Source organism: Chinchilla lanigera, unplaced genomic scaffold (assembly GCF_000276665.1).
Source record: "Chinchilla lanigera isolate Chin_1 unplaced genomic scaffold, ChiLan1.0 scaffold00029, whole genome shotgun sequence".
Classification (NCBI taxonomy): domain Eukaryota; kingdom Metazoa; phylum Chordata; class Mammalia; order Rodentia; family Chinchillidae; genus Chinchilla; species Chinchilla lanigera.
This window is the reverse complement of record NW_004955430.1, coordinates 11391158-11405706: the sequence shown is the minus strand read 5'-3', so window position 1 is coordinate 11405706 and position 14549 is coordinate 11391158. Positions and strand designations below refer to the sequence as shown.

The following is a 14549-nucleotide window of genomic DNA, read 5'->3' as shown; positions in this document are numbered from 1 at the left end:
AAAAAAAAAAAAAAAAAAAAGAAATTAAAACTAAAACTACCATATGACCCAGGGATCCCTCTTCTGGGTCCATACCTAAAGGAAAAGCAATCACCACCCACTAAATGTATCCACATTCCCATGTTGACTGCAATTCCCAAGATAAGGAAACAACCTAACAGTCCATCAGTGGATGAATGGATAAAAAAACCCTCTCAAATGTACATGCATATAATGGAATACTATTTGGCCTTTAAAAAGGACAGCATGTAATTTGCCACTACATGGATGGACTTGGAGAAATTAAGTTATATCAAATAAGCCAGACACAAGAAAAAAATATTGCCTTATCTCCCTTATTTGTTGAAACAGACAAACAAACAAATGGAAAATATATAGAAATAGAGAGAAAGAGTGGTTATCAGGGTCAGAGGGAAGGAGAGGAGGAAAACGAGATGATGTAGGTCAAAGATATAAAGTAGCAAATATATAAGATGAATAGAATAAGAGAATTAAGGTATCAAATGAGAAATATAGTAAATAAAGGTGTATTATGTTTAAGACTTTTTGTTAATTAGTAGATTATAACTGTCCTTGCCACCGGCTAGGAAGACTACAGTAGCTATTTGAGATGATGAATAATTTATTTGTGTCACTATAGTAATCATTTTACTATATATGAAGTATGATAAGAAATACAGCGAACGTTTGCACTTAAAGAAATTGTTACATAAAAGACACACTGACATTAATTCCACTCAAAATATTCCCCATCCTTCCTGCCGTTTTCTGAAGCAGTTTTGGAAGACCTCTTTTGTGAGTGTCTTTAATTGTGCTCTTGTGGCTGCTTTGATATCATGAACCATTTCGAAACGTTTACCTTTTGTGGTCATTTTGACTTTGGTGAAGAGCAAGAAGTTGCATGGTGCCAGATGCACAGCATAAGGGATGAGGAGACGTCTTAAGGTTTTGAGGAGTCTCCCTTCCTTCCTATGGGGTTGCACCTGGCAACAGCATTCATCGCATTTTAGTTCACACCTCCTAGCGGCAGTCATGGAAGAAGACTTCCAGAACTGCTGCATGCTCTGTAGAGCAATGAGATAAGTAGGTGCAAAGTGAGGGGGAATATTTTGAGAGAGAGTAATCTTTTACTCTAATAATTTAAAAGAAATTAAAACATTCACCATATGCTTTTATCACACCCATATCCACCATATATTCTGGGCTCTGGGCCCATGAGCACACACTCCATCCATATCATACAAGTGGGCAATTTTGGTTTTGGTACTGGGAATCAAACTCAGGACCTTGCACTTGCCAGGCAAGCACCTGTGCTGCTGAGCTATATCCCCAGCCCCTCCACCATACATTTTGATCCTATTTCATAACATCGTGTACTTCTCCAATTAAAAATTTAATTTAAAAAAAGAAATAATGTTTCTTACTCTAATACCTGCTATAAGCAGCTCATCATAAAACAGGAATTTCATGAAGAAATTTCCTTTCCCTGTCTTCTAATATGAGTTGACCCTACAAGACTGAGTCAATATACCTGAATCACTTTTTGTGTACACTTGAGCAAGGTGATATCTTACCCAACTGGTGACATGAATGCTCCTGGCAGTGAGTTTTAGATTATTTTAGGTAGTGCATATAAAGCTTACATTTTAGTATGTATGAATCAGTTACAATGTCTATTTAAAGCAAAAACATCAATGCTAGCATTAGCATGTTGGACATGGATAAAATACCACCAGATGTTTCCTCACTTCTCTCTCTCACTTCCTTCCTTTTTCTCCTCTTTTCCTCCTATCTCCCAATTTTTCTACTTTCTGCATCCATTTCAACTGAAGGAATATTCTTCCTCTTCCTAGCATCAGTTTTGTCTCTATACCCCCACACTTCTTTTTATTTATAAACAACTTGGTTCTGCCATCACAGATTTCCATCTGAGAATACTTCTAACTTGGGAGTGCACTGAGGTTCTCCCCTTATGGCGGTATCTTCCCTAAAACTTTTTAAAAAATTAATGAAAAGAAAGAAGAGAGAGAGAGGAGAAAAGAAAGGCAAAAGGAAGGAAGAAAAGAAGGAAGAAAGGAAGGAAGGAAAGAGAATGTATTCAGAATTTTTAGGATAGGGTATTTTACCACACCATCAGATAATTAAATAATGATATATGAAAATAAAAAAATAATAAATGTATCAGTGGGTGAAAAAAATGAGTAAGGAAGAATGGCTAGGGCAATACATTGGTTACTGTGACATAACACATAGACTTGTGCTTCAACCATTATTCTGCTTACCAGTTTCCTCATCTGTAAATGGAAGACAACTCATCTTTATTTTAAAAGTTATTCAGAAATTTAAATAAAATAACATACAGGCAGCTTGACATAATATAATCATTTGGTTTTACTATAACTTAGATTTCATGATACATGTAACCATTATGTACTATAAGTAGACAGTAGTAAAAACTTTTAAAAGTAATGTTGTGTATGTATTTATGACTGCCTTCTGTTTAAAACTAGTTATAGTCTTTCTCCCATATAGAGTGGTGTTTTAATTTGTTTTCTTTCAACTTAAGTAAAAAAGCAAATCTACATAAAGAAAAACATTAGGTAAGTAATAGTTCACAAGGTATGTACATATAGCAAAACGTGAATGAGGTATGAAAATGAGTAAGTTTGCGAGTTAAAAGAGAGTTGCCCATAACCCTATCAAACCCAAGATTCCCCTTTTATAAGAAATACCTGTATGTATCTTTACTATTTTAAAATAAAAATTATAATAAAATTTCCTACCTATACACATTATTCTCAGAAAATCGTGTGTATGTGTGTGTGTGTGTGTGTGTGTGTGTGTGTGTGTGTGTATTATTAAGAAGAATAACATAACAGAAAATGAAAGTGAAGTGACTTCTGACAACATGTATCTCCACAAGATATGCTCGGGTATGACCACCTGGGGCAGAATAAACAAAGCAGTTGGGTAAGTGGACCCATATGAAAAATCACTGCAAAAGCACAGGTCCAAGCAAGAGCCCAAGCAGATATACTGTATCACAAGTACTGTGAGTCAGTGACAGGATTTATAGATATGGAAAAATTCTGAACAACGCAAAGTTCTGTCTCCTTCACTTACACTGTCATTTCATTTTTGGAAATTCAGTGGGATATTAAAACCTTCCCAAAAATCTTGTGCACTTAAGTTCTGGGTTCAGGAAATAAGAAACCAGTGCTTAATTTTCTGGAAAGCCTGACAGGAGGTATTAGAACATTATTCAAGACATTGGACAGTTCTTTGGTTGCAAGATCATCCCACACACTACAGGAAACAGGATCTCTGACTCTTACTCAAGAAGTGATAAAAAAGAATGCCCTCTAATGAGTCAAATACCCTTAGAGATTTGCAAAGTTTCCCAGGGAACTACACTATCTCCATTTCCACAGAAAACACAATGGCTTCAGGGCAAGAACCTTGGCATAAACAAGAATATTTGCATATTACATCTTCTTTATTTACTGGCTTATGATTCTGAGCAAGTGACTTAATTCCTAATCTATATAATGTATATGTTACTATGTGTTTTAGGTTTCATTCTGTGCCTCAGAAATATGTACTTGGTCCAGTTCCCAGTGCCTCATATTTTGAGTGACTCTGGTTGGAGGTACAGTCTTTATAAAGGCAATCAAGTTCAAAGGCAGCCATTGGGGCTGGGGATTTAGCTCAGCGGCAAAGCGCCTGCCTGGCAAGCGCAAGGTCGTGAGTTCGGTTCCCGGTACCGGAGAAAAACAACAACAACAAAAAAAAACAAAAAACAAAGGCAGCCATTATGATAGAACCTAATCCAATATAACTGTTATTCTTATAGAAAAGGGGAATTTGGACACAGACACCTACACAAGGAGAGCACTATGTGAAGATAAAGGTGGAGATTAGGGTAATGCTTCCACAGGGCAAGAGATGCCAAACACTGGCCCCAAACCCCGAAAAGTAAGCCTAGAGACAAGAAGTAGATTCTTCCTCACAGCCCATGAAGGACCAAAGCAACAGACAACTGGACCTTGAGCATCTATCCTCAAGAACTGAGACAATGTATTTCTGTCATCTAAGCTAATCAGTTTGTAGTACTTTGTAACAGTAGCTCCAATGAACTAATACACCATGAAAATATTTTCATAAAAAATTATAACATACCATTTAATTTCTGCCTAAAATTTTTGTTCTCTTGCTGCCTTTTCATTCCTGGATATCAGATTCTTCCTCCCAGGGATGGAAAGTGATGCTATTGCACATAATTAATATGAAAGCAGATGTGAATGGTGATGCACACCTGTAATCCCAGCACTTGAGAGGCTGAGGCAGGAAGATCAGCATGACTTCCAGGCCAGTCTGGGCTACATAAGTGAGTTCCAAGCCAACCTACACTACATAGTGAGACCATGTCTCAAAAAAGAAAGAAAGAATACAGAAAAGGAAAATGATTATTTGGGGGGACATCCAGACACAAATCATAACTAATTGTCACAGGATTTTTGATAGAAGCTGCTTGTCAGGTTAACTCTGTACCAGTAAAAAGACTGTTTTCTACTTTTGAGGAAATGTGACAGCATGAAGGGGTGCATACACTTACTTACTCAAGGACTCCCTTTACTTATGAGTGGGGGATGTGTGTAGCATTCTACTACTTCCCCAAGGGAAGGAATGAAGACGGTAGAGAATAAACAGTGAATGTCTTAACCAGTGGCGTCATGAAGGAGAAGGCAAAACTTGAGAGAGTTCTCTAAGGACTGCAAGAGGTATGAGGAAGTGAAGTCACTTTGAGAGCACCGCCAGCCACAAAACTCAGTCATAACTGGACCACCAGAAAGATGAGCCAGTCATGAATCAATATGTATCAACATATGGACCAAGTTACGGACCAATATAAAGCATATTAAATGAAAATGATCCTTGAAGAAAAGAAGACTCTTGAGGTCATAAATACACCTTTAAAAATTAAGTGCAGACATTCTGTCAAATAGCTGTAAGTCCCGCTAATAATCAACTTCAATTTCCTTCAGCAAGCAGTTTCGAAGAAACTACCATCTGACTCAAGGCATTAGGCACTAGGGATGTGGATCACTTATGCACAGCCTGTGCCTTCACAGGCTGACAAGTGCACCTACAGACAGATATTTATATATAACTAGCCATAATACAGCATGATGAGCCTAGGGTAGATAGCAATTTTCAATCAGGGGTAAATGGATCAATTACTTTGCTCTGAAGGTCAGACAATTCCCCTTGGTGGCTGCTAACAATGGAGAGATGCCTTTAAAGATTCCCACCCACTTGAGTGCAAGGTTGGAGACCTGAGAAACTGGGCTCAGGAAATTCTTTATGGTGTTGGTTCTCACCATATGACTCATATTGTTACCTATTGGGCCACCCTAAATCTTCCTCCTTTCGGGGCTGGGGATTTAGCTCAGCGGCAAAGCGCCTGCCTGGCAAGCGCAAGGTCGTGAGTTCGGTTCCAGTACCGGAGAAAAACCAAAAAAACCAAAAAAAAAAAAAAAAAAAAAAAAAAAAAACACAAAATCTTCCTCCTTTGTTCTTCACACCTAGATTTTCCTCCTTGTCCTAAACATTTCTCTGTGATAATGCTTTTGGATATTTTGAAGAGGCATACAAAGGAAGACACTCAAATGGGTTTGCCGTGGCCTACTCAAGGCATTTATCTTAAGAAGGATGAGTCTTTACTCAGCAGATATTTCAGACAAAGGATATCCCTTCCCTTTTGTTCCACTAAATGGTGGTTTTATCACTCCTTGACAGTCTGAATTCTCAGCAACTCTCTCTACTTACTCTTATCTCAGGTCCTCTTTTCAGTGATTATTGCATAACTGCACAGAGCAAGGATCCTTTTATTTTTATCATATTTGCTACATAAGCCTTATCTATTGATACTGTGAAAATACACTGGACTGAACCATGTTCCTAATGCCAAAAAATCTGGGGTGTCTTGTTCCCAAAGGTGTGCTCTCCAACACCTCATAACTGCTGTTTATCCAAAATCCACATGATCAGGAATGTCCCCCAAGGACAAGAAAATTACAAAAGGGTATGAAGTTTCTATGTGAAGGCTTCTTTCTACTTCCTGAAAATGGCCTCAGTATCATCAAAGTATTGAGAAATAGGTGCAGAGGCCAAGGATTCTGCTAATAATCTGCACTGCAGAGGCCAGACTCCCAGAACAACGAATTCCTGCAAAAGGTCAACAGAGACAAGGTTGAGAAACTGTAACAGAGAGTAAACTTTAAATCTTGTTAAGTAGAAATCGAAGAATATAGTGACTCAAACAAGATAGAAATGATTAATTTCTGTCTGAGGAGGAAAGGTGAAAAAGTACCCAGGTTCTTTCCATCTTTTTACTTGACTTCCACTATGGTGTTGAACTTGCCAAGTGGTGAAAGCTGGCTTTCCAGCCTTACGCTTACTTTCTGACCATTGTGTTAATTTACTAGGGTTGTTTTCACAATGTACCACAGGCCACGTGCTTTCAACAACAGAAATTTATTTTCTCATGGTTCTGAAAGCTGTAAGTCCAAAGGCAAAGTTCTAGCACATCTGATTCTCCCAAGGGCCTCTCTGTGGCATGCAGAGAGCTGCGTCCTTGTTGAATCCTCCTTTCTATCATGTGTGCACATGCTCGGGACCTCTTCTACTTCTTATAAGGACACAAGTCACATTAGATCTGGGCCGCTCTCTTCGCCCTCATTAAACTGTATTTACCTGTGTAAAGAAAGTCCCTATCTCCAAATACAATCACACTGAGGGTTATGGATTTGGCGTAATTCTGTCTATAATACTGTGGGAAAGAAGACAGAGAAATTAGAAAACAATTTCAAGGTTAGGGATTTGACCTAGAAGTTGTATAAATTGCTTATTTTCACACCTATTGTCCTTAAACTTAGACACATGCCCAAATTACAAAAAGGGCTGGAAATGTATCCTCTAGCTTGGTATCCATGCACTCAGCTGAAATGTACAGCGTTATTTTAGTGAAAGGAAAAGCACAGCAATTTAAAAAAGGGGAAGAGTTTTCAGATTCTGGGAAATGATAATTGGTTATAATTTTGATTTCGCATTCTACCATTCACTGTCTCTTGGATTCCTTCTAACTACCAGGGCGGATGTGCTAGTGATATTTATTACATGGTACCTAAACATTGCAGAGGCCAAACCCATTTCTAGATCATCTTTCAGTTGGAAGACAATCACAAAATTTCCCCCATAAGAACACACTTCACATTTCTCCAGTGGCAGTTTTGAATGTGGGAATGTGGGAATTTCCTGAGAAATTCCCACACTGAGACACTGAGATAAAGAATATATAGCATATATATTAACAACTCTCATGTATAATATATATTTTAAGAATGACTATAATAAAATAGTAATACACTTTGTTTTAACATACATTAACTCAGTCCATAGATTGATACTGGATGGACATAGTTCCAGTGTTAAATTTTTAGGAAGTTTATGCTGCTCATGGCTAAAACAAGGCCACCATCCAAGGCATTTAGGGAACTTCTAAATAGGCCATATTTATGTGAACTATCGTAAAGCCTTTGGGACTTATGGGACAATTGTTGACTTGGAAAAAGGTGACCTGTCGCACTCTCCAGTGAGCACCAAAGAAAGAAAACTCACCATTCTTCTTGTAGAACATAATTTCTCCTTTGAATTCTATTTTTTCCTCCAGTGACTTTTCGATCTGAAGCATCAGTTGCTCGCTGGTTTCAACACCAAATAAGAACTTGCAGCTGCAACTCTTTTGCATGACTTCGGTTCGGGCAAATCCAGCAAGCTCACAGAAGCCATCAGAACAGTAGACTATGGGGAAACCCTTGGCCACCTGGGCATTGGCGAGAATGAAGTTGCTATCTGTTGAAAAACAAGGAGAAGACACCCAGCAACTTAACTCTTCTGTACACCGCAATTTGTGTAATAAATTATAAGCATGCATTGAGTACTGAAAATGCAAGTCCTGATGTGCTGTGGTGGAAAAGAAATAGTCTAAGGAATGAAATGGCGCTGAGCTGCAGGAATATGCATTAAGCTCTGGCTTTGGCTGCATATGCATTGGCCCATGTAGAGGCACTTGTCATCCACTTGATAGTAAGGGAGAATGCTTTCAAGGAAGGCTTCCGGTTTTCGGTCTTGATTCTGCCCTCTACTATGTAGATGAACCTGCATAAGTTCCTCAAACATTCTAGACCTATTTCTTCAGATTAGGTTTTCCCCCAAGCCAATCCCAAGATCAAGATTTAGGTATAAGTTTATTCGGGAGGTGATTCTAGGAAGTAAGCAGGTAGGAAATTGTGATAGAGAAGAGAGGAAAGGTAATAAAGAGTGAGTTAAAGAGGGGTTTACTACACTAGGAAACTGAGGCTGAGGCACACAAGGATTCAAGAACTCAAGATTTTCCCACTAAAGGAAAGAAGTATTTATCTGTCAATGTCCAGCACTCTTCCTTGGTTAAACATCACTACTGGGGTGTCAACATGTTAGCACTTTTGACCCATCCACATTCTCCAGAGGTCACTTCGGTAGCTAGGTACCAAAAGGCACTTTTTTATAAGGTAACTGCTTGCTCTCAGAGATAGTGGTGAATAAGGTATCTGACTGCACACTTGGTCCGCATATATTCCAAGATCAGTAAAGTGAAATTCACAGGACATTGACAAATGTGCTACAAGAACTATGCTCCTTCACAGGTGTGTGGTAGGGACTTTTTCTCTGGTCTTGGGGATCAATCCCTGGCACTCACACATGTTGAATCACACCCCCAACCCTGTTATAGGGACTAATGAGGCAACACATGCTCCTAACCGCATAGCTGCTGCCATCAACGCTCAATGAAATTACTGTTAAGCGTGTTATTTCCATATTTATGGTTATTATTATATTAACAATAGAGAACTAGAGGCTAATCAAAGCCAGACGACTATTATTAAATGCTTAGCAATAATCCTTAAAGAAGATACTGAGAGTCAATATTCAAGAGGTTTATGCAGGATGAATTTTTGGAGATTTACTTTGTTTTTTAGTTAATTATGTTGGTATAATTTTGCTACACATAACAATGGATTGATATTTCTAGGACAAATGATACAAGTTGGAGATAGGCAGGAAGGCACATCTAAAACCTGGTGTTGGATGACTTTTATATTTAGAATGATTTAGGAAATATTATAAAAGCATTCATTCATTCACACATGAAACAAGCGTTGGACACTGTCAATATGCCCACAGTATTAGAGGCTGATTTTTTTGAACCAGGAATTGAACTCAGGACCTCGCCCTTGCCAGGCAGGCACTTGTACCACTGAGCTATGTCCCTGGCTCCTAGAGACTGATATTTTATTTTAAAGAGAATTTAAAACAAAGAACAATAGCAAAATGCCAACAACACAGACAAAAACAAAAAAGGAAAAACAATAAGAATGACACAGGGATTTTCAGAACAAAATGATAGGGATTAACAGTGATTGTTATATTGCATATTGTTATCTTCATTGAAGTTGCTCAGATTAGCAGATGTAAGAATGCAAGATTGATCAAACTATTAAAAGAGAATAAAAAATAAAGACAAATTATGAATGATACAGAGTTTCACCAAACAAGATGATAGGAATTCAACAAAGTTTGTCATGTTGCATCTTGTTGTCTTCAAATTGGTCATTCAGATTACCATATATAAGCATGCAAAATTGGTCAAAAAAAAAAATAAAGCATTAACTGTTCCTTTCAATAAACCATTACACTTCAGCAGTGCAGTTACCTCAGCTATCCTTCTGTGTACATATATATATTTTCCCTTCCTTCTTTCTTTCTTTTTCTCCTTTCCTTCATCCCAGTTGTTTCTTCAGTAAAACTGAACATTAAAAGAACTATAGGTAGGATGAATTGTTGATTGAAAAAAGGACGTTATAACATGAACTATTTGTCAGAAAAAATAAAATATGTAAACGTGAATGTTTACCAAATAGGAAATGTTAGTACATACCCAAAAATAAATGTAGTCACTGGTAACCGGTGGTTTCCAGAGAGAGCAGCTATATGCAGAGGTGTGCAGAGACACCCTACCATGTACTGTTTTAACTTTACACACTTTATACACTGTCTGCCCAAAGCATATAACATGTTTACAGTGGATTTATGGCAGACAGCCTTTCTCACATGCTCTGAGAAACAAGGAACTGCAGCCACTTTGCAATGGCTAGCGAGACATGCCCTGAACGTGCATTTCCCCATCGTCTTTTAAGCACTTTTGTTTGTGTCCAAACTTCAGCCCACTATTCAGCTTTGCCCTGATCATTCGCAAGCCTCAGAATACTAGTTGTGGTGAAACTCTCAGTATCCTGCCTTGACTATGACGGTTCTTCCACCCTCCAAGTCATTTTCTCCCTCTGAAAGCCAGAACCAAAGACTCACACTTGGAAATTTTAAATTATATGCTGTTTTGAAGCTATGGGAATGAGTTTGATTATTCTAGACTAAGAATTCTCTCACACTTCGTAGAATTGTTTGTTGACTGTATATTAAATGTGGAGCTTTGTCTCAGGTATCGATTAAAAAAGTTTATATGATTCCTGTCCTTAAAGACCATAGTTATGATTCTGTTGGAATTTCCAGCTAGGTCCAGAGGAGGGCACCATTCTATTGGGGCTGTGGTCTGTCTCACCAACGCTACACTTCTGATCATTCTCCAACCCCAGTGTGTGTGTCTCTCTTCCTCCATGGCAAAATTTTGGCTGAGAGAGTGCTTACTTAGAAAATATAAATGAATAGCATTGACAAAGTCCTCAAACATCCCAAAACAGCACTTAATGTGCTTTCACAAGACATTTGTCAGTAGATCACCGACATTTTACTGACTCTTACTATATAGTAATGCCAGGAGATGTGGTTCTTCCATATAGTAGGTCCTGGACTGAGGGGTAGAGGGCATTTCCAGAAGGAAAAAGCAGTCTCTAGTTCTGGCTATTATAATTTAATTAAAGAAAGGCATGAATATGAATAAGACTAAACATAACATGCAAGGACCAAATGAGCACTACAATATCATTATTACCAGATTTGAGATGTTAAACATCCTGGGCTTTGAAAATGATTAGCTTAGAATTTGACAAAAGTAGATGGTGATGACTTATCAAAAGTCATGAAATGTCAGGAAGGGATGCTTGGACATAGTAGGGTCAAAGGATAAAAACAAAGCAGAAATTGGTCACAGAGAATAAACACTGCATCTTGTCCTAAAGTTCAACTTTACTCGTTTATACAGTTACATGGGCTTTCTTTTGTTATCATTCATCTGGTATTCCTTTTCCCATCTTCCTGCTTTATATCTCCTAGGGACTTACGTTTCAACTGTGTCTTATACATGGTCTACATATCATTCCTAACCAAAATTTTAGTGAAAATGTATCCTTCAATCTAAGATTAATATACTTATTATTATTATTTCAAATTGTTTTTTTAACCATCTTAATTTGTTCCTTCTTTTTTGTGTTTTATTTATTTTGCTTCTATTTTTAAAATGTTAGAAACATAACATACCTAAAATTGTTGAGTATTTTTAAATGACACTTATAGAGCATCCATCCAGGGAAAAACATTGTGTGATCATGTAAACTTCCCCGATGAAACAATTCGTGGGGCTGGGGATTTAGCTCAGCGGTAAAAGCGCCTGCCTGGCAAGCGAAAGGTCGTGAGTTCCGTTCCCGGTACCGGAAAAAAATAAATAAATAAAAATAAAAAAGAAACAATTCATAATTTCAATGTTTGTAACAGTCATTCTCATTTTTATAGATTTTTACCTCTTATTTATCCTTATGCAACACATAAACTATTTTTTCTGAAAACCAAAGCATATAAAATAGTGTTTTGTTCTGTACCTCTTAGTGACATGTTTTTTAAATAATTTTCTAACCATCTTTATAATTGTTTGTGAACATAAAAATAAGAGATCAGTCCTTTAAAACTCCAATAAGCCTCGGAAAAAAACGTGCTCGGAGCTCCAGTGGCGCAATCGGTTAGCACGTGGTACTTAGACAAAAAAACATGAGGATTCACCAAGATGCCTGATCTGCCTGTTTCAATTAAAGAATAGACTATGTCTGAGGCAGCTAATTCTTCCTGCAAATGTACTGTAAAAACAAAGCAAAAAAATTAGATAAAGGCATGTATTTGGCCTTTTCTGTTTATATTTAGCACTTGTCCTCGATATGTAATTGCATTTCAATTCCAAAGAGAATTTAGTGGCAGTCTGTGCTTTCTAAAGCTTAGAATACTAGCTACATGAATGGACCTTCTGTGTGGGAAAGTGTAGCTCCTTTGCTTAGCTATCTACTTGGAAACATGCTTTTTTGAATACCAGTCCTGGAATTCCCAAAGAAGAAACGTGACATTTACTTTAGAATTACTTAAAACAAAGCCGCTGCCATAATGTTAGGAACTCATGGACATCTCTGTACATATACATATGCTAAGGGTATTTAACCTTTTAAAGAATCAATTATGCATATGTGATATGCATCTAAATGCCACACAGTTTTTCTCTGCTTCTTTCTAGGTCATCCTTTTGTGTATTTTCAGTTTGAAAGTGACAGTAAACAGTACAATCCAAATGCATTTACATATTAGGCAGTTGATTATTTCTTTTAATGCTTCTCTCCTGGCAAGTTTCATGCATCATCAGGACCATCATTGGTAGGCACCCTGGTCACCTGGTCTGACTTCCTAATCTAGAACATTACTTTTCTACTCAAACAAAGATGTTCAGTTCTCTGCTGGCTGCCCAAGTACAAAAGGAATGAGATGGAAAAGCATGGGAGATTAAAACAAAGCAAACACTGATCCAAAATTAATTCCTTTCATCTTTGCACTTGCCTCGCTGTTTAAAATGAAAACCATGAGACTTGGAGAGCTTTAGTTTTGTACCCACTATCCAAAGTTGGGATGAAAACCTGGTCGATGTGTCATACTATGTTACCATGCTATATGTTCTTCCTGTGAAGAAGTGGCTTGCTCTGTGCTATCAGGAGAAATTAGCAAATTATTGAAAAATATTTTCATCTGCTCCAGGTTCCAAAGACCCCAGCCCAATGCCACAGATTTTTTTTTTAGAGAGACTATTTGTTTAAAAGTCATTGATGAGTTTTTCCTAAGTCAGTTTAGTTCTCTTTTCTCAGCAACCTCTAGTCTTTTCTTCAATTCCTCCAGAAAATCAGTATTTCAAAGCTAAGACTAACTTCCTTGGTTCAAAAATATTTTGCATAGGGCCTATCCAGAGTCTCACAGGAAGAAGCATAGAAATGTAGTTGTTATTCAAATGATTGGGTTTCCAAACTCTGCATATACTTTCAATATGCATTACAGTGCTTCCAAAATTTTCCCATTAAAATATCCTATTAGCCAAAGTCAGTAACTCCAAGATACCTGGAGGTACAGACCTAAGCCTGATAGTGTTGAAACCTCGTGTTTAACTTGAAAATTCATCGGGATTTTGCATTCCACTCTTCATATATTCATGTTCATTTTGCCATTTTCAATTTTGTTCCCATGTAAGCCTGCCAAATTTTTAATTCAATGAAAACTTTGTGAAGATGTACTGTTTGTTTTTTATGACTCTGTGCCAGGCTTGAGACTCACAATGCTAAGTAGCTCAGAAACACTGGGCTGATCCAAATCAGTCTTTCTCTGCAATCTCAAATACTGAAAAACAACTATCTCAGCACCCAGTGCAATAACCATCTGACAGAACTCAGAGCCATTCAGAATAGAATCACTGATAGACATGACTTCACATCAAAAAGAAACCTGTATTCTTCTGGGTCTCTCTACCAAAAATGCAGACATCCAACCTTTTATGGATCTTTATTTCTGAAAAGAGTGTCTTTGATATTGATTCTCCTATAAAGCCAAAACTTGTGTTGTGTTAACAAGTACTCATACCAACATACCCTGCAGACAAAGAAGATGCTCATATTCAAGCCCCCTCGCCTTCATTTTCCTGCGGGGCACAAGAAACAGCATAAACATCTAAGCTTGTTTTATGAGTTGCCCTTGTGCTTTAAAATTTTCCTTTGTACCCAAGTTCAGCAAAGGCAGCACTTGTATCCCTTGTGATATTGATCAGTCATCTCTGAAGACTACTTTATTATGCCAAATAGAATATTAATATCTATGCTTTAAAATATTTAAATGAACTTTGCACTTTATATTGATATCAGGGAGCTTGATTGCATAAATTCCAAGTATAATATTATCTTTATTAGATTATTATTACTGGCTGCAAGCTAAAGTTCTCAAAGTGCCCTCTGCCAAAATTTAAGAAGTTACTTGGAATTGAGGACCTTTCTAACCTTACATTTATAAAAAAGGAGATAAGAAATTTCTAAAGAGGGACTCTCACAGTCCTGGTGATTTATCTATCACTAATATCTTAATTCAAATTGTCATATTGCTGGCTTTCACAATGTATGGTCTGATTTTTAAGAAACTGTGTCAATTAT

General features: G+C 37.4%; 1 protein-coding gene across 1 annotated transcript in view; it reads right to left on the bottom strand.

Annotated features, from left to right (window-relative positions):
* The window catches only part of Kcnh8 (potassium channel, voltage gated eag related subfamily H, member 8), a 355986-nt gene that overhangs the window by 249129 nt on the left and 92308 nt on the right, over nucleotides 1-14549 (bottom strand). Inside the window, exon 2 of the mRNA XM_005387459.2 lies at nucleotides 7681-7914. Coding sequence (XP_005387516.1) covers nucleotides 7681-7914 — 234 coding nt within the window. The remainder of the gene's footprint in view (nucleotides 1-7680; nucleotides 7915-14549) is intronic.